The sequence below is a fragment of the Heptranchias perlo genome, chromosome 3 (assembly GCF_035084215.1).
Source record: "Heptranchias perlo isolate sHepPer1 chromosome 3, sHepPer1.hap1, whole genome shotgun sequence".
In the NCBI taxonomy this organism is placed as follows: Eukaryota; Metazoa; Chordata; class Chondrichthyes; order Hexanchiformes; family Hexanchidae; genus Heptranchias; species Heptranchias perlo.
The window spans coordinates 55,550,242-55,571,592 of NC_090327.1; the positions used below are offsets into that span (position 1 = coordinate 55,550,242).

The window sequence follows — 21,351 nt, forward strand, 5'->3', positions numbered from 1 at the left end:
AGGCTTTTTAAATAGAGGCACAGGGTGCAAAAGCAAGGAAGTTATGGTTTTTTTTTATTCGTTCTCGGGATGTGGGCGTCGCTGGCAAGGCCGGCATTTATTGCCCATCCCTAATTGCCCTCGAGAAGGTGGTGGTGAGCCGCCTTCTTGAACCGCTGCAGTCCGTGTGGTGACGGTTCTCCCACAGTGCTGTTAGGAAGGGAGTTCCAGGATTTTGACCCAGCGACCATGAAGGAACGGCGATATATTTCCAAGTCGGGATGGTGTGTGACTTGGAGGGGAACGTGCAGGTGGTGTTGTTCCCATGCGCCTGCTGCCCTTGTCCTTCTAGGTGGTAGAGGTCGCGGGTTTGGGAGGTGCTGTCGAAGAAGCCTTGGTGAGTTGCTGCAGTGCATCCTGTGGATGGTGCACACTGCAGCCACAGTGCGCCGGTGGTGAAGGGAGTGAATGTTTAGGGTGGTGGATGGGGTGCCAATCAAGCGGGCTGCTTTATCTTGCATGGTGTCGAGCTTCTTGAGTGTTGTTGGAGCTGCACTCATCCAGGCAAGTGGAGAGTATTCCATCACACTCCTGACTTGTGCCTTGTAGATGGTGGAAAGGCTTTGGGGAGTCAGGAGGTGAGTCACTCGCTGCAGAATACCCAGCCTCTGACCTGCTCTCGTAGCCACAGTATTTATATGGCTGGTCCAGTTAAGTTTCTGGTCAATGGTGACCCCCAGGATGTTGATGGTGGGGGATTCGGCGATGGTAATACCGTTGAATGTCAAGGGGAGGTGGTTGGACTCTCTCTTGTTGGAGATGGTCATTGCCTGGCACTTATCTGGCGCAAATGTTACTTGCCACTTATGAGCCCAAGCCTGGATGTTGTCCAGGTCTTGCTGCATGCAGGCTCGGACTGCTTCATTATCTGAGGGGTTGCGAATGGAACTGAACACTGTGCAGTCATCAGCGAACATCCCCATTTCTGACCTTATGATGGAGGGAAGGTCATTGATGAAGCAGCTGAAGATGGTTGGGCCTAGGTAACTGCCCTGAGGAACTCCTGCAGCAATGCCCTGGGGCTGAGATGACTGGCCTCCAACAACCACTACCATCTTCCTTTGTGCTAGGTATGACTCCAGCCACTGGAGAGTTTTCCCCCTGATTCCCATTGACTTCAATTTTACTAGGGCTCCTTGGTGCCACACTCGGTCAAATGCTGCCTTGATGTCAAGGGCAGTCACTCTCACCTCACCTCTGGAATTCAGCTCTTTTGTCCATGTTTGGACCAAGGCTGTAATGAGGTCTGGAGCCGAGTGGTCCTGGCGGAACCCAAACTGAGCATCGGTGAGCAGGTTATTGGTGAGTAAGTGCCGCTTGATAGCACTGTCGACGACACCTTCCATCACTTTGCTGATGATTGAGAGTAGACTGATGGGGCGGTAATTGGCCGGATTGGATTTGTCCTGCTTTTTGTGGACAGGACATACCTGGGCAATTTTCCACATTGTCGGGTGGATGCCAGTGTTGTAGCTGTGCTGGAACAGCTTGGCTAGAGGCGCAGCTAGTTCTGGAGCACATGTCTTCAGCACTACAGCTGGGATGTTGTCGGGGCCCATAGCCTTTGCTGTATCCAGTGCACTCAGCCCTTTCTTGATATCACGTGGAGTGAATCGAATTGGCCGAAGACTGGCTTCCGTGATGGTGGGGATATCGGGAGGAGGCTGAGATGGATTATCCACTCGGCACTTCTGGCTGAAGATGGTTGCAAACGCTTCAGCCTTGTCTTTTGCACTCACGTGCTGGACTCCGCCATCATTGAGAATGGGGATGTTTGCAGAGCCTCCTCCTCCCGTTAGTTGTTTAATTGTCCACCACCATTCACGACTGGATGTGGTAGGACTGCAGAGCTTTGATCTGATCCGTTGGTTGTGGAATCGCTTAGCTCTGTCTTATAGCATGTTGCTTCCGCTGTTTAGCATGCATGTAGTCCTGAGTTGTAGCTTCACCAGGTTGGCACCTCATTTTTCGGTACGCCTGGTGCTGCTCCTGGCATGCTCTTCTACACTCCTCATTGAACCAGGGTTGATCCCCTGGCTTGTTGGTAATGGTAGAGTGAGGAATATGCCGGGCCATGAGGTTACAGATTGTGCTGGAATACAATTCTGCTGCTGCTGATGGCCCACAGCGCCTCATGGATGCCCAGTTTTGAGCTGCTAGATCTGTTCTGAGTCTATCCCATTTAGCACGGTGGTAGTGCCACACAACACGTTGGATGGTGTCCTCAGTGCGAAGACGGGATTTCATCTCCACGAGGACTGTGCGGTGGTCACTCCTACCAATACTGTCATGGACAGATGCATTTGCGACAGGTAGATTGGTGAGGACGAGGTCAAGTAAGTTTTTCCCTCGTGTTGGTTCGCTCACCACCTGCCGCAGGCCCAGTCTAGCAGCTATGTCCTTCAGGACTCGGCCAGCTCGGTCAGTAGTGGTGCTACTGAGCCACTCTTGGTGATGGACATTGAAGTCCCCCACCCAGAGTACATTTAAACCTTTATGAAACACTGGTTAGGCCTCAGCTGGAGTGTTATGTTCAATTCTGGGCACCACACTTTAGGAAGGATGTCAAGGACTTAATGAGGGTGCAGAAGAGATTAACTAGAATGGTACCAGAGATTAGGGACTTCAGTTATGTGGAGAGACTGGAGAAGCTCCTTAGAGCAGAGAAGGTTAAGGAGGAGATTTGTTGGAGGTGTTCAAAATAATGAACAGTTTTGACAGTAAATAAGGAGAACAAAAGGGAAGGTCCATGATAGGATGGAGGGCAGGAGTGCTTAAATTACAAAAGGGATGATGCTGCAAGGCAAGGAAGGTGGTAATGGGACAAGTAAAGAAACAAAAGATGGGTCTAGAGGAGCTGCAAATGGCAACAACAGAACCATTACCAGCACCTGCTGTCTGAGAGAATGGGAGCTGTGGTTATGATCTGAAGTTATTGAAATCAATGTTGAATCTGGAAGGTTGTAAAGTGCCTAATGGAAGGATGAAGTGCTGGTCCTTGAGCTTCCGTTGAGCTTCATTGAAACAGTGTAGGAGGCTGAGGACAGAGGTCAGTGTGGGAGTGGGACAAAGGATTAAAATGGCAAGTGACCAGAAGGTCAGGGTCACGCTTGCAGACTGAGTGGAGGTGTTTAGCAAAGTGATCACCCAAACTGTGTTTGGTCTCCCCAGTATAGAGGAGACCGCATCGTGAGCAGCGAATACAGTATACTAAATTGAATGAAGAACAAGTAAATCGCTGTTTCACCTGAAAGAAGTGTTTGGGGCCCTGGACGGTGGGAAGGAAGGAGGTGAAAGGGTAGGTGTTGCATCTCCTGTGCTTGCATCGGAAGGTGCCGTGGGAAGGAGAGCGGGTGTTGGGGGTGATGGAAGAGTGGACCACGGTGTCCTGGAGGGAATGGTCCCTTCTGAATGCTGAAAGGGGAGGGGAAGATTGTTTGTTTGGTGGTGGCATTGCGCTGGAGGTGGTGGAAATGGCGGAAGATAATACCTTGAATGTGGATGCTGTTGGGGTGGAAGGTGAGGACAAGGGGGACCCTATAGTGGTTCTGGGAGGTAGGGGAAAGTGTGAGGGCAGAAGGGTGGGAAAGGGGACGGACACAGTTGTGGGCCCTGTCAACTGCAGTGGAGGGGAATCCTCGGTTGAGAAAAAAAAGATATACCGGAGGCACTGATGTGTGGAAGGTGGCATCGTCAGAACAGAGGCGATGGAGACAGAGAAACTGGGAGAATGGAATAGAGTCTTTACAGGAAACAAGACAGGAGGAAGTGTAATCAAGGTAGCTGTGGGAGTCGGTTGGCTTATAGTAGATATTGGTTGATAGCCTGTCCCCAGAAACGGAAACAGAGAAATCGAGGAAGGGATGGAAAGAATTGGAGATGGACCATGTGAAGATGAGGAAAGGGTAAAAATTGGAAGCAAAGTTGATGAAATTTTCCAGTTCAGGGCGAGAGCAGGAAACATCATCAGTGTACAGGAAAAAGAGGTGAGGGAGGGGACCTGAGTAGGACTGGAACAAAGAATGTTCCACATATTCCACAAAAAGGTCGGCATAGCTAGGATCCATACGGGTTCCCATACCAACACTTTTTATTTGGAGGAAGTGAGTGGAGTCAAAGGAGAACTTGTTCAACATTAGAATAAGTTCAGCCAGGCGGAGGAGGGTGGTGGTGGATGGGGACTGGTTGGGCCTCCGTTCAAGTTTTCAAATTGACTGTTTTTGCTTTGGGGCAATTTAACCAATCGGATAATAGTTTTCCATGAGCCTCTCCCAGTTCAGAATCTTCAACTGTTATATCTGGCTTAAATGTGTATAATAACCTTAGTGAATGACACTTTTGCCTCTGCATGCAAACGTCTATAAATGTAACATCTACTTTTGCTAACCAAGGCTGAATGTGGCAGGAATATGCAGCGCTGCCATTTATTTTTACAGTGCACACTTAATAAAAAATGTATTAGAATTGCAAGTAAGACAATAGAAAAGTACAAGACCAAGGACCATTTTGGTTTATCTGGGTGGCCCTCAAAAGTAGAATTCACAGTAAATTCACTACCTGAATCCTTCAATTGATTTTCTTGTCAAATGCCTGTCCAACTCCCTCTTAAAATTATGTTGTCAGCTTTGATTGCCTTCCTGGGCTGTTTATTCATTCACCCCTCTCTGTGTAAAATAGTTATACAAAAATAAAGCTTCATTACTGTGATAATATTTGTCAGCGTCTTGAGTCAAAGCTGGACAAAAGCAAAAGGCTTTCTCCTTATCGCACCTCTCAGATGTGCATCACATACAAGGATTTACTTAGAAGTGCAATGACTTGTTATGTAGAGTGGGGGAATAGGACTAACTGGATTGCTCTTAGAAAGAGCCAGCACAGGCTCGATGGGCCAAATGGTCATCTCCTGTGCTGTAACGATTCTATTGTATGACCCAGGTTGAATGAGAATTTCTGAGTTACATGTTTGAAACTTTGACTTCTAATGCTATCTTTCAGCAAGATATCAATTAGAAAAAGTGGAAGCAGTGGTTAAGTTTTCCCTTTTTTTCCCTACTCTTTGGGCCAAGGACTATCTCTAGGTGAGAGAATGACGAGGTCTGGGAGCAGTATCCAAACAATACAGCTTTATTGCAGGGTACTAGGCAATATGCAAGAACAGTCCAAGATGGTTTTCCATTTGATTTTTACTTGTTCCTGATTCTCCTTGTGACAATGCAGCTGACATCAAGAATGAATTGTGTGGACAATCGCAGTCAGAACCTTATCATACTACTTTGTAACAAAGAGAATTGATGCTACAGTTCAGTGCACTGCTCATGAAATTACAGATTCCTCAATTAAAAGATTTACTTTGAGGTTTTATGTCTGTATCTTAGAATTTGTAGCCAGTTTAATCAAAACAATATTGAATCCTGTATACTAACTTCAGACCTACTCTATTCAGGTATCAGAATATTGCTTTTGAAACAGATAGAAATAAGTCTAGGTAATGCTGACGAGATTGGCTCCTTACCAGTGGGCTGAGCCTATGATTTAGAACTATTAAGTGGGTTGTGTGGGACCTTTGATCATGCTGATGTTCTCATCTCCCACAAGGTCTAAAGAAGCAATATTTTTTGAGCAGCATCCGTGAATCATTTTTTTTAACAGATGGAGCCACCAGTTTATCAGACGTATAAAATGGCTGTCATTTCATGATCCTTTCTTGTATTGATAAGTTAGTTGGTATATTTTATAATAAGTCATTAAAAATCATTATCCTGCATTTTACAAACTGGGATGAAGGAGGGAAGAACTGCTTATACTTCGAGATTAATTGCTGATTTTGTTAGTCTAATGGAGCCCTAGTGATACAAAATATAAGTTTTCATTTAAAAGAAGCGGATCGATGGTACTATTTAAAATTGTGTGCCACTGACTGAATCATCCGAAACTGGCAATAGGTTTGCAGAAATTATGCAAAATTTGCCTAGTGAGCAATTTTTTTGATAGAAAGTGTATTCATAAGCTACCTCTTTAAAACACAAATGATTACATAATATTTCAAGAACGTGTGTATTGACATACTATAAAATGCAATGCACAATTGCACATTTGCTGCAAATTTGAATGACCTGCGAACCTGAGGTGCTACTATTATACCTGTTCTTAAAATAATCAGAGAAACTTGTTTGGAGGGATTACTAGGTTTGACTGTTTATATAGATACAATAAATAAACCAGCTTCAACTGTACATGTTAATTAAGCTACTTTACACTGTCTTGCTCAGTAACTCTTCTAAGCCAATTCCCTCGATGAAATCAGAAGCTTAAATTTAAAATAAAATTGTATGGAAAGACAGACATAAGAAGGACATATGTACCAACTACAAAACTAAAAACTGGCTAACAACTTCCAAAAAATTGACGCAACGCCTAAAAAGCTAGCAACTTAAAGAACAGTACAACTGAGAAACAGCACTAAATAAAGGCCTGTGCCACTGCTTCAACTAACTTACCTTATTTTTCATTACATTTAACCTCTTTTTTAGTATTTTGCCATCACATTTAGCAATTCACTTCGCTTTCCTATGTATTAACAGAAAACCAATAGCCATGGTATATGACATGCAAAAAGTAGTTACCCTATGTAAGTACAGTGGGACATGAACTTGTCATGACTCATACAACTACATCCAGTATTCATGATAGAAAATCCTTCAAAAATAATCTTTTGACAACAAGATCAGATAACTTTTGCATTGAATTTCATCAGCGGCATTATAAAAATGGAAAATCAGGTGAAGGATAGTTCCTGTAATGTGCCCCCTTCCACCATTAGGATGTGCTTGCCAACGTCCACTTTCGTACCTTCCTGTCCATCTTTTTCTGCCAATTTTCTCTCCCAAAGGTATTAACTCCTGGCTGGGGTACAGTTCAATGTATGGTTCAGTATCTTGCCCAGTGGCTATTTACATGTGAGCTTGGGCAGTGAGCTTCAGCTATTTGATTGTGAAAAGTAGCGCAGTTGAGCCTGAGCCTGTCCTCACATGAGCACTTCCAGCAGGAGTCTGTGGACAGTGATCAAAACTTAGGGGTGGGAATGTCATTATAGACCCCGTATTGCTGACCTGGCTGAGATCAGCTAGTCCACCACAGACGAGACACCGAATTTGAGTCTTCTCTGAATGCCAAGGCATTGGGAAGGGGTTCTATCAGCTTGTTTTATTAATTCCCAGTTGATGATATGTGATTGCAGTAAGGAAAGCTAGATACCTTTCACTTGTCAAATGTCCAAATTCAATAAAATGCTTTTTTGCTGTTCCATTGCATCTTGCACCACAGTGTCTGGAAGCTTCGATGCTCCTCTATTGCTAAGTATAATAAACACTGCTTGCTAGTCAATATCGCTAATTGTCATTTCATGTGATTTGGGCATGGAATCTCGCATCTGTTGTTCTCGGCCATGACATCCAGCTCGTTGGAAAGAAAACAGAAAATGGTACGGCATTGTTTGACTTGTGTATGTTGTAGAATATAATGCACTAGTGAAGCATTCCAAAACAGACCTGAGTTGAGATGTGGCTCATGTGACACTAAAATGCCTTATGATGTTATCATCTGCATTCTAAGATGTTACTATGTTGTAGCACACTGCAGACTTTTTGTTATCATTTGTATGTCCACTAGATTTGACTTTATGTTCTCAACAACTTCTTGTATTAAACAAATCATCTACATTGTTTCAATCACAAAATTTGTAATCTTGCAGTTCCCAAAGCTCTAAGGATACTTTTGATCTCTAGTTACCAGGAAGTTAAAAATAGTGCATTTTATTTTAGACATCTGCAATGTGATGGCATTTTTGGTTGACAATATATGGACAGCAAATTTCAGCCAGCACTGAAGAGGAGTGCTGCAAGCTTACTTGACTATCAGACTTGAAAGTGAACTAAATTCTCACTTCTCTCTTTAACTTGCAAAGTACCACTCTGCAAATATTAAGCTAAGTTGCTCTTTGATGCTTGTGAAAGTCAGAAACTGTTGAACTGTGCTATGCAGACTGCTACATAAAATCACTGAAGCTATATTTTGATATGCTTATATTTGTCTTTTGTGGAAGTAAGCTGTTGAGATCAATTCCTCCCTATTTACTGTGCTTCAATTTAACTGAGTATTAAAATTGATGCTGTGGCTAATCGTACTTTTTTTTGAGATATCTCACTTTATTTTGTGTATTCTTTACAAATGATCCGCCTTCGGTAGCCTTCATAGCTCCAATCACAGCAATCTCATGTTTCCACATGGTTGTTTTTTTAAACTGCTAATAATATCTTTGCCATAAGTGTAATTATGTGCAGTTTTTTCTTTTTATTCCAACCATTAACTTACCTTTAACTCGATATGCCTTACTTCTGTGTGCTGTTAGAGGGCAATTTCTTACTTTTTCAGTGAAAACAGGAAAGAACAATAGAAAATGAAAAATAATGGAATGACCAGTTATAAAAGGGTTTGGAGTAATACTTCATTGACTTTTGCATTATCTTTAGTAAATGTTGCATGTATTCCCATGTGTATTGCTAGCACATTATATCTGGAATGAATAGTAGCAGCAATATTATTTGGAATTCCAGTGTAGAGGATAGTTTTAAAAACTCCTCAATCATTGTAGTCCTGTTTTCGTTTAGTGCTGAATGTAGTACTGTAAATGTTCATCATAACGATGGCTGATACTTGCTGAATCTTTTAACCAAATTGGCTAAAAATAATTGGAAAGCATGAAATGAATCGGACCTTATTGACGCTGTGAGTCGCTTTGTCATGTCTTGCAGAATGCTACAAAGGTAATAAAGATGTTAATTTCAAGCATATTTTAGAATTTAAATCTGATATATTTTGGGAGAAACCCAAGAACATGAAAAAGGCTAGCAGATAATAGGAAATAGCAATGGGTTTTATCGCCATAGAAAAAGTAAAGAATAGTTAGAGAGTGTAGGACCACTCATGGATGAATGGGGGTGTCTAATTGTGGAGGATCAAGGTAAGGTGGAAATATATATTAAATAAATATTTTGCATCTATTTTTACAAATAATGGTGGAAGTGAGAATGTAGGTGTACTAGAGGAGGATATGGAAGAATTGTTAGAGATAACCATAGAAAAGGAATTGGTTCAAGGCCACACAGTTTAAGGGAAATAACCAGAAAAGAAAGAACTTGTATTTATATCGCACCTTTCATGACATCAGGGGTACTTTGGAAGAGTAGTCACTGTTTAATGTGGGGAAACAAAGTTTCCAATTTACACGTGGCAAGGACCCCCAAATAGCAATGAGATAAATGAGTAGATAATCTATTTTAGCAACGTTGGTTGATGGATAAATGTTGGCCACGACACTGGGAGAATTTTCCTACTCTTCTTCGAGTAGTGCCACAGGATTTTTTATGTCCGCCTGAGTGGGCAGACGAGGCCTCGGTTTTAATGTCTCATCTGAAAGATGGCTCCTCTGACAGTGTAGCAGTCCTTCATTGCTGCACTGGAGTGTTGGTCTCCGTTATGTGCTCAAATCTCTAGAGTAGGGATTTAACTCACAATCTTCTGACCCAGAGGAGAGAGTGCTGCCACTGAACCACGGCTGACACCAAAATTAAAAGGAATCCTAACAGCATTTCTGCTGCTGTGGTCTCTTGAAGCAGTTCTGTGTTCTTATGTATCTTTGTTACCATTGGATAATGTTGTCGACTGTGGGTACATGATGGCTCTGTTATCCGTAGCACTCAGAATTGTAAGTGTTGTGACCCCTTGAGTTCTGATGACACGAGAGAGTCACTTTTTTGAGAGTCTTGTGAGCTGCCATTGGATCAGCTGCCCCCTGTGCTCTGCCACTAAACCTATGGAATGGTTCTGTGCACCTGAGTGCTTTGAAAGTACAGCCAACCTCCAATGAATCAATGGACAGCAGTTCTGGAAGATAAATATAAATCAGGGAGACTGGCCCATGAAGACCATTATAGCATGTTCTCTTGAGACAGGATACCGATTATAGATCTGTAAGATAAAAGAAAGAAAGCTCTTGCAATCTAATTTGACATTTGTTGCATTCTGTGGTTTAATCTTTTGGTCTTTCAATTATCATCTTTCTAAATCTCTCCATTTTGATCTTTGTGAAATGGCTTTGTTATCCTCTAGTGTTCCTTTCTGCTTTGATCTCTCCCAGTCTCAATGTTCTTTCGATCTCTTAATAGGCATAGTGAAATTGTTGTGATTGATATCATTTACAGATGAAACATTCTCAGCTGTAACCAGCAAGCTGTTTCTATTTTACATTCTTCTACTGCCACGAGCACAGTATGCACTCTGGATTTGGGATAGTCATGAAAAAACACAGTAATTGCAGCTTGGGATTCTAGTTCCTCAGGTAGAATCCTTGCTAGGATTATCCTAAATCATTACATCGAGCATGTAATTGAGAAATTCTTGCCTGATAGTGTGGGTTCAGAAATGGCGCAGGTACTACTGATATGATCTTTACTGCTATACAACGTCAGGAAAAGTGCTGGGAACAAAATTGGAGCGTTACAGTATTTTTGTTGATCTCACAAAGGCCTTCAATACAGTCATAGAATCATAGAATGGTTACAGCACGGAAGGAGGCCATTTGGCCCATTGAGTCCGTGCTGGCTCTTTGCAAGAGCAATCTAGCTGGTCCCACTCACCCGCCCTTTCCCCGTAGCCCTGCAAATTTTTTCCCTTCAAGTACTTATCCAGTTCCCTTTTGAAAGCCATAACCGCATCTGCCTCCACTGCCCCATCAGGCAGTGCGTTCCAGATCTTAACCACTCGCTGTGTAAACACATTTTTCTTAAATTCACCTTTGGCTCTTTTGCCAATCACCTTAAATCTATGTCCTCTGGTTCTTAACCCTCCCGCCATTGGGAATAGTTTCTCTCTCTCGTCTCTGTTTAAACCCTTCATGATTTTGAATATCTCTATCAAATCTCCTCTCAACCTTCTCTGCTCTAAGGAGAACAACTCCTCCAGTCTATCCACGTAACTGAAGTCCTTCATCCCTGGAACCATTCTGGAAAATCTCTTCTGCATCCTCTGAGGCCTTCACATCCTTCCAAAAGTGAGGTGCCCAGAACTGGATACAATACCCCAGTTGTGGCCAAACCAGTATTTTATAAAGGTTAATCATAACTTTGTTGCTTTTGTACTTTGTGCCTCTTTTTATAAAGCCCAGGATCCCGTATGCTTTTTTAACCTGCCCTGCCACCTTTAATGATTTGTGCACATGTACCCCCAGTTCTCTCAGTTCCTGTACCCTTTTTAAAATTCTATCCTTCAGTTTATATTGCCTCTCCTTGTCCTTTCTCCCAAAATGTTTCACTTTGCACTTTTCTGCGTTAAATTTCATCTGCCACATGTTCGCCCATTCTACCAGCCTGTCTATCACTATCCTCCTCACTGTTCACTACACTTCCAAGTTTTGTCGTCTGCAAATTTTGAAATTGTGCCCTGTACACCCAAGTCCAAGTCATTACTATATATCAAGAAAAGCAGTGGTCCTAATACTGACCCCTGGGGAGCACCACTGTATACCTCCCTCCAGTCCGATAAACAACCGTTCACTACTGCTCTGTTTCCTGTCACTTAGACAATTTTATATCCATGCTGCCACTGCCCCTTTTATTCCATGGGCTTCAACTTTGATGACAAGCCAATGATGCGGCACTTCATCAAATGCGGCATTTTGGAAGTCCATATATGCATCATCAACCACATTGCCCTCATCGACCCTCTCTGTTACCTGATCAAAAAACTCAATCAAGTTAGTTAAACACGATTTGCCTTTAACAAATTCATGTTGGCTTTCCTTAATTAATCCACACTTGTCCAAGTGACTCTTAACTTTGTCCCGGATTATTGTTTCCCCACCACTCAAGTTAAACTGACTGGCCTATAGTTGCTGGGTTTATCCTTACACACTTTTTTGGACAAGGATGTAACATTTGCAATTCTCCAGTCCTCTGGCACCACCCCTGTATCTAAGGATGATTGGAAGCTTATGGCCAGTACCTCTGCAATTTCCATCCTTACTTCCCTCAGCAACCGAGGATGCATCCCATCTGGGCCAGGTGACTTATCTACTTTAAGTATAGCTAGCCTTTCTAATACCTCCTCTATATCAATTTTAGCCCATCCAGTATCTCAACTAGTTAGCAGTGAGGGCCTTTGGAAATTCCTGGCCAAAGTTGTCTATCCCAAAATGTTTATCCAGATGAACTGCCAGTTCCATGATGACCAGCGTCATGGAAGATGGTGAAATTTCCAATCCCTTCCCTATCTCAAATCCCTTCCCTGAGTCAAACAGTATTGTGTGCTGGCTCCCACCTTCTTCAGTGCCATGTCTGCTTCTATGCTTACCTATGCCATCAGGAACTTGGATAAAAAACTGTGTATTTGCTTTAGGATGAATGGCAAATTGTACAATCTCAGTCGCCTGCAGTCCAAAACTAAGATCTCTGAAGAACTTGTTCAGGAGCTCTTGCTTGCTGATGACTGTGCCCTTGTTGCCCACGCATGAGAGGACCACCAAGTCATAATGGATTGTTACATGGATACTTGTAATGAATTTGGTCTCAGAAGATGGAAGTTATGTACCAGCCTGTCCCTGGAAAACCTTTGTGCCACCCAGTATTACCATCGAAGGGCACAGGCTGTTTGCAGTGGATAGGTTTACCTACCTAAGACGACCATGTCACATGATGTACTCCTAGATGATGAAGTGAACCACAGATTGTTTGAAGCCAGTGGGGCATTTGGAAGGCTTCATACAAGGTTATGGGATGAAAGGGACATTAAACTGGCAACAAAACTTAAGATCTACAAGTCAATAGTTATAACTGTATGCGTGCGAAAATTGGACCACGTACAGTCGCCACATCAGAAAACTCAGTCGTTTTCATCTAGGTTGCCTCGGAAAGATCATGAAAATTTGATGGTGGCACAAGATTCAGGATATTGAGGTCCTCAGAAGAGCAAATATGCCAGGCATAGAGGTGATGATAGTAAAGGCGCAGCTAAGATGGGCTGGTCGCTTAGTTCAAATGCTTGATACTAGACTACCCCAGAAAATAGTCTACGGTGATCTGAAGCTTTTGTGGTGGTCAATTGAAAAGATATAAGGATTGCCTGAAGACCAATCTCAAAAAAATGTGGCATCTCAACTGACACATGGGAGCACAATGCTTGGGTCAAGAAAAAGTGGCACGACAAAGCTCGAAGCAAGTTGTGTCCAGCTAGCCAAAGAAAATAGAGCTCAAAGGAAATCAAGAAAATATTAGCACTTGGGTCAATCTGACATCTGATGTCCTGTGTGTGGGAAAATATTTGTGAAAATTGGACTTTACAGTCATGAGAACCCACAAACTTTCTTAATTGGAGATAAATCACAGGTTGTCATCTAACTATAATTTCCTCTTATACTATATGAAATGTAAATATATTTACTTAATATGTTGCTGAATACTTTTCAGGGTACATGTTTTTATGGGGTAATTTTACGTTATTTAATGAAAAAAAAAATATTATACAAAAAGCACCACGTAGCTTCTTTTAGTAGATCTCTAGTGGCATTGCTTATGATGATTCCAACAATGAGCCATGTTACAGCATGTAATAACCAATGTATTCTGCTGCTGTCCCTTTTTAAGGCCTCAAAATCTGATTAAGTACTGGGTGAGATTAAAGTTTAATTGCTCTTCAGGCCATAAGTATATTAGAAATAACCTGGCTTTCTTGCTGTTTAGGAAAGGTCACTGAGCAGTTATAGACATTCTGGCTCCTGTGTCAAATACCGACATTTGTTTCTTTAAACTATTTTTCCAAATGTGACTTAGAAATTTGAATGTGCCTCTTGAATTGTGTCGGACAAGATGAGAATTATGATGGCACATGCGCTGGATGCAGAGTTTCTAATTTATGCTAACAGACCTCAGTGGCTCAGGGGATGTACTATTTTATAGTAGTATGACTGTTATCAACCATGTGCGATGGGGAAAGTGTGGGCTATGCACAAGACTTTAAAAATATTATAGCTTTGTGTGTGCATATATGTATGTGTATGTATATAGTGGGTCAAGTGGAGCAAGTGTCAGTGGGGGAACATTTGGGGAATAGTGACCATAGTATTGAGATTAGTTATGGAAAAGGACAAGGAAGAATCTAGAGTAAAAATACTTAGTTGGAGGAGGGCCAATTTCAGTGGGTTGAGAACAGACCTGGCCCAGGTAAATTGAAATCAAAGATTAGCAGGCTAAACTGTAATCGAACAAAAGGTGGTCTTTAAAGAGGTGATGGTTCAGGTACAGTCTAGGTACATTTCCATGTGAGGAAAAGTTTTTTTTTATTCGTTCATGGGATGTGGGCGTCGCTGGCGAGGCCGGCATTTATTGCCCATCCCTAATTGCTCTTGAGAAGGTGGTGGTGAGCCGCCTTCTTGAACCGCTGCAGTCCGTGGTGTGAAGGTTCTCCCACAGTGCTGTTAGGAAGGGAGTTCCAGGTTTTTAACCCAGCGACGATGAAGGAACGGCGATATATTTCCAAGTCGGGATGGTGTGTGACTTGGAAGGGTGGTGTTCCAATGAGCCTGCTGCCCTTGTCCTTCTAGGTGGTAGAGATCGCTGGTTTGGGAGGTGCTGTCGAAGAAGCCTTGGCGAGTTGCTGCAGTGCATCCTGTGGATGGTACACACTGCAGCCACCGTGCGCCGGTGGTGAAGGGAGTGAATGTTTTGGGTGGTGGATGGGGTGCCAATCAAGCGGGCTGCTTTGTCCTGGATGGTGTCGAGCTTCTTGAGTGTTGTTGGAGCTGTGCTCATCCAGGCAAGTGGAGAGTATTCCATCACACTCCTGACTTGTGCCTTTTAGATGGTGGAAAGGCTTTGGGTAGTCAGGAGGTGAGTCACTCGCTGCAGCATACCCAGCCTCTGACCTGCTGTTGTAGCCACAGTATTTATATGGCTGGTCCAGTTAAGTTTCAGGATGTTGATGGTGGGGGATTCGGCGATGGTAATGCCGTTGAATGTCAAGGGGAGGTGGTTAGACTCTCTCTTGTTGGAGATGGTCATTGCCTGGCACTTGTCTGGTTCGAATGTTACTTGCCACTTATGAGCCCAAGTCTGGATGTTGTCCAGGTCTTGCTGCATGCGGGTTCGGACAGCTTCATTATCTGCGGGGTTGCGAATGGAACTGAACATTGTGCAATCATCAGCGAATATCCCAATTTCTGACCTTATGATGGAGGAAAGGTCATTGATGAAGCAGCTGAAGATGGTTGGGCCTCGGACACTGCCTTGAGGAACTTCTGCAGCAATGTCCTGGGGCTGAGATGATTGGCCTCCAACAACCACTACCATCTTTCTTTGTGCTAGGTATGACTCCAGCCAGAGAGTTTTCCCCCGATTCCGATTGATTTCGATTTTACTAGGGCTCCTTGGTGCCACACTCGGTCAAATGCTGCCTTGATGTCAAGGGCAGTCACTCTCACCTCACCTCTGGAATTCAGCTCAAGGCTGTAATGAGGTCTGGAGCCGAGTGGTCCTGACAGAACCCAAACTGAGCATCGGTGAGCAGGTTATTGGTGAGTAAGTGCCGCTTGATAGCACTGTCGACGACACCTTCCATCACTTTGCTGATGATTGAGAGTAGACTGATGGGGCGGTAATTGGCCAGATTGGATTTGTCCTGCTTTTTGTGGACAGGACATACCTGGGCAATTTTCCACATTGTCGGGTAGATGCCAGTGTTGTAGCTGTACTGGAACAGCTTGGCTAGAGGCGCAGCTAGTTCTGGAGCACATGTCTTCAGCACTACAGCCGGGATGTTGTCGGGGCCCATAGCCTTTGCTGTATCCAGTTCACTCAGCCGTTTCTTGATATCACGTGGAGTGAATCGAATTGGCTGAAGACTGGCTTATGTGATGGTGGGGATATCGGGAGGCGGCCGGGATGGATCATCCACTCGGCACTTCTGGCTAGTTAGGGCAACCAAACCCAGAGCTGCCAGGATGACTAAAGAGATAGAGACTAAGATGAAGCAGAAAAAGGGGGCATATGACAGATGTCAGGTTCATCATACAAGTGAGAACCAGGCTGAATATAGAAAGTACAGAGGAGAAGTGAAAAAGGAAATAAGAGGGGCAAAGAGAGAGCATGAGAATCGACTGGTGGCTAACTTAAAAGGGAATCCAAAAGTCTTCTATAGGCATATAAATCGTAAACGGGTAGTAAGAGGAGGGTTGGGGCCGATTAGGGACCAAAAAGGAGATCTGCGCATGGAGGCAGAGGGCATGGCTGAGGTACGAAATGAGTACTTTGCATCTGTCTTTACCAAGGAAGATGCTGCCGCCAAAGTCACAGTAAAAGGGCAGGTAGTTGAGATACTGGATGGGTTGAAAATTGATGGAGAAGGTACTATACCAGAAAGGCTGGCTGTGCTTAAAGTAGATAAGTCACCTGGTCTGGATGGGATACATCCTAGGTTGCTGAAGGAAGGTGGGGTGGAAATTGCAAAGGTGCTGCCCATAATCTCCTAATCCTCCTTACATATGGAGATGGTGCCAGAGGACTGGAGAATTGCAAATGTTACACCCTTGTTCAGAAAAGCGTGTAAGGATAAACCTGGCAACTACAGGCCGTTCATTTTAACCTCGGTGGTGTGGAAGTTTTTAGAAATGATAATCCGGGACAAAATTAGGGCACTTGGATAAGTGTGGATTAATAAAAGAAAGCCAGCATGGATTTGTTAAAGGCAAATCGTGTTTAACTAACTTGATTGAGTTTTTTTGATGAGGTAACAGTGTTGATGAGGGCAATGTGGTTGATGTGGTGCATATGGTCTTACAAACGACGTTTGATAAAGTGCCACATAATAGGCTTGTAAGCAAAATTGAAGCCCATGGAATAAAAGGGGCTGTGGCAGCATGGATACGAAATTAGCTAAGTGACAGGAAACAGAGAGTAATGATGATCGGTTGTTTTTCGGACTGGAGGAAGGTATACAGTGGTGTTCCCCAAGGATCGGTAATAGGATCACTGCTTTTTTTAATATATGTTAATGACTTGGACTTGGGTGTACAGGGCACAATTTCAAAATTTTCAGATGACACAAAACTTGGAAGTGTAGTGAAGTGAGGATAGTGATAGACTTCAAGAGGATATAGACAGGCTGGTGGAATGGGTGAACACGTGGAAGATGAAATTTAACAGAGAAGTGTGAAGTGATACATTTTGGCAGGAAGAACGAAGAAAGGCAAAATAAACTAAGGGGTGTAGGAACAGAGACTTGTGGGTAGAAGTACACAAATCTTTGAAGGTAGCAAGACAGGTTGAGAAAGCGGTTAAAAAAGCATACGGGATCCTGGGCATTATAAATAGAGGCACAGAGTACAAAAGTTATGTTGAACCTTTATAAAACACTGGTTCGGCCACAGCTGGAGTATTGTGTCCAGTTCTGGGCACTGCACTTTAAGAAGGATGCGAAGGCCTTAGAGAGGGTGCAGATATGATTTTCTAGAATGGCTCCAGGGATGAAGGACTTCAGTTACGTGGATAGACTGGAGAAGCTGGGATTGTCCTCCTCAGACCAGAGAAGATTAAAAGGAGATTTGATAGAAGTGTTCAAAGTCATGAAGGGTTTAGATAAAGCAAATAAAGAGAAACTGTTCCCCTTGGCGTAAGGATCGAGAACCAGAGGACACAGATTTAGGGTGATTGGCAAAAGAACCAAAGGCGACATGAGGAACAACTTTTTTATGCAGCGAGCAGTTATGATCTGAAATGTGCTGCCGGAAAGGGCAGTGGAAGCAGATTCAATCGTAGCTTTCAAAAAGGAATTGGAGAAATTCTTGAACGGTAAAAATTTGTGGGGCTACGGGAAAAGAGCAGGGGAATGGGACTACCTGGATTGCTCTTATAAAGAGCCGGCACGGGCTTGATGAGCCGAATGGCCTCCTTGTGTGCTGTAACCATTCTATGATTCTAAATAAATGATTACTTTTTGGCTAATAAGTTTTATTCGGTTGATGACTTGATATCCTAAATGTTGAGCTGTTACTTTTTTCAATATAAAAGTAGCTTGCTAAGAAAAGATCCTCATCAAGTAGTTGGAAATTTGAAATGTGTACATATGAGAAAAATTCTAGTCATTTCCCAAAACATTTTTGTTTTTCAGACATTGGAAGCCATTTTGAACTTCAAATACTCAGGTGGACCAGGACACGTTGATGGACACTACAGGAATCTATCTTTGGGGCTTCGTGTGGATGTTGAGCCATCAGTGTTCTTTACAAGGGTCAGCACACTTCCTGCAACAAGGTACAGGAAACCAACCAATTTGCTCTTTGCAACATAAACTCTATTGTGCTCGCTGTTGAAGATACTCGTGCTCTGCTTCAAAATTCCTTTGTGGAATATGATAGCCTTTGTACACTATATAGTGACTCCATTCATATACCAAGGTTAGTGATTGGCTGTATTCGGAATGATGATCTGTGAATGTTAACAAAACATTTCTGACAAGAAAAGCACATTTCACCTTCACTGCTTGTGTGGCAAATCAGTGAAGTATTGTGTCCAGTTCTGGGCACTGCACTTTAAGAAGGATGCGAAGGCCTTAGAGAGGGTGCAGATATGATTTTCTAGAATGGCTCCAGGGATGAAGGACTTCAGTTACGTGGATAGACTGGAGAAGCTGGGATTGTCCTCCTCAGACCAGAGAAGATTAAAAGGAGATTTGATAGAAGTGTTCAAAGTCATGAAGGGTTTAGATAAAGCAAATAAAGAGAAACTGTTCCCCTTGGCGTAAGGATCGAGAACCAGAGGACACAGATTTAGGGTGATTGGCAAAAGAACCAAAGGCGACATGAGGAACAACTTTTTTATGCAGCGAGCAGTTATGATCTGAAATGTGCTGCCGGAAAGGGCAGTGGAAGCAGATCGTGCGACCATTATAGAACTCATCCGATTTTTATCCCATTGAAATTGAAGAGTACTTTTTTGTTTTTTACTCCGTGTGCAAGCCGAACACCACATTTCAATGCACACTGAAATAGAATACATTTAACAAGTACTGTTGTGGACATAGAGTCCTTAAATTAAAGCAACTCATTGGATTTATATCTAGTTCTGAAATCATTTACTTTAATTTGATGCACTTAGGTTCAAAGAAAAAGTAGATAAAATTAAGCAAACAGGTATATAACTTTTCTGAAGATTCTGCAGATGAATTGTAGGTTCCTTGACATTTTGATCATTTTTTCAAGATGTAACGTTGTGAATTTTTTAATTAAAGCACTGTAGAGATCGAAGTATGAAATACTTAGAATCATAGAAGTTACAACATGGAAACAGGCCCTTCGGCCTAACATGTCCATGTCGCCCAGTTGATACCACTAAGCTAGTCCCAATTGCCTGCACTTGGCCCATATCCCTCTATACCCATCTTACCCATGTAACTGTCCAAATGCTTTTTAAAAGAAAAAATTGTATCCGCCTCTACTACTGCCTCTGGCAGCTCGTTCCAGACACTCACCACCCTTTGAGTGAAAAAATTGCCCCTCTGGACCCTTTTGTATCTCTCCCCTCTCACCTTAAATCTATGCCCCCTCGTTATAGACTCCCCTACCTTTGGGAAAAGATTTTGACTATCTACCTTATCTATGCCCCTCGTTATTTTATAGACTTCTATAAGATCACCCCTTAACCTCCTACTCTCCAGGGAAAAAAGTCCCAGTCTATCTAACCTCTCCCTATAAGTCAAACCATCAAGTCCCGGTAGCATCCTAGTAAATCTTTTCTGCACTCTTTCTAGTTTAATAATATCATTTCTATAATAGGGTGACCAGAACTGTACACAGTATTCCAAGTGTGGCCTTACTAATGTCTTGTACAACTTCAACAAGACATCCCAACTCCTGTATTCAATGTTCTGACAAATGAAACCAAGCATGCCGAATGCCTTCTTCACCACCCTATCCACCTGTGACTCCACTTTCAAGGAGCTATGAACCTGTACTCCTAGATCTCTTTGTTCTATAACTCTCCCCAACGCCCTACCATTAACGGAGTAGGTCCTGGCCCGATTCGATCTACAAAAATGCATCACCTCACATTTATCTAAATTAAACTCCATCTGCCATTCATCGGCCCACTGGCCCAATTTATCAAGATCCCGTTGCAATCTAGATAACCTTCTTCACTGTCCACAATGCCACCAATCTTGGTGTCATCTGCAAACTTACTAACCATGCCTCCTAAATTCTCATCCAAATCATCAATATAAATAACAAATAACAGCGGACCCAGTACCGATCCCTGAGGCACACCGCTGGTCACAGGCCTCCAGTTTGAAAAACAACCCTCTACAACCACCCTCTGTCTTCTGTCGTCAATCCAATTTTGTATCCAATTGGCTACCTCACCTTGGATCCCATGAGATTTAACCTTATGTAACAACCTACCATGCGGTACCTTGTCAAAGGCTTTGCTGAAGTCCATGTAGACCACGTCTACTGCACAGCCCTCATCTATCTTCTTGGTTACCCCTTCAAAAAACTCAATCAAATTCGTGAGACATGATTTTCCTCTCACAAAACCATGCTGACTGTTCCTAATCAGTCCCTGCCTCTCCAAATGCCTGTAGATCCTGTCCCTCAGAATACCCTCGAACAACTTACCCACTACAGATGTCAGGCTCACCGGTCTGTAGCTCCCAGGCTTTTCCCTGCCGCCCTTCTTAAACAAAGGCACAACATTTGCTACCCTCCAATCTTTCGGCACCTCACCTGTAGCTGTCGATGATTCAAATATCTCTGCTAGGGGACCCGCAATTTCCTCCCTAACCTCCCATAACGTCCTGTGATACATTTCATCAGGTCCCGGAGATTTATGTACCTTGATGCGCGTTAAGACTTCCAGCACCTCCCTCTCTGTAATATGTACCCTCCTCAAGACATCACTATTTATTTCCCCAAGTTCCCTAACATCCATGCCTTTCTCAACCGTAAATACCGATGTGAAATATTCATTCAGGATCTCACCCATCTCTTGTGCTTCTGCACATAGATGACCTTGTTGATCCTTAAGAGGCCCTACTCTCTCCATAGTTACTTCACTGAAATTATTTTAAAAGTCAAGTAATTCATTCAGGATAGCAAATTATTTTGGTCATCCCAAATGCCTTTGGGAATTCCGGATGATGGATATAGGGTGTGTTGAGCATTAGTGTCGTATCCTGGGTAAGCCATAGAGGATACGTCACATGTCTTGGGAGAGG

The 21,351-nt window shown here is 43.1% G+C and overlaps 1 protein-coding gene across 1 annotated transcript in view; it reads left to right on the forward strand.

The window, feature by feature from the left end:
• The window catches only part of trappc9 (trafficking protein particle complex subunit 9), an 838,299-nt gene that overhangs the window by 341,877 nt on the left and 475,071 nt on the right, over positions 1–21,351 (forward strand). The window contains exon 18 of the mRNA XM_067979750.1: positions 18,250–18,392. Coding sequence (XP_067835851.1) covers positions 18,250–18,392 — 143 coding nt within the window. The remainder of the gene's footprint in view (positions 1–18,249; positions 18,393–21,351) is intronic.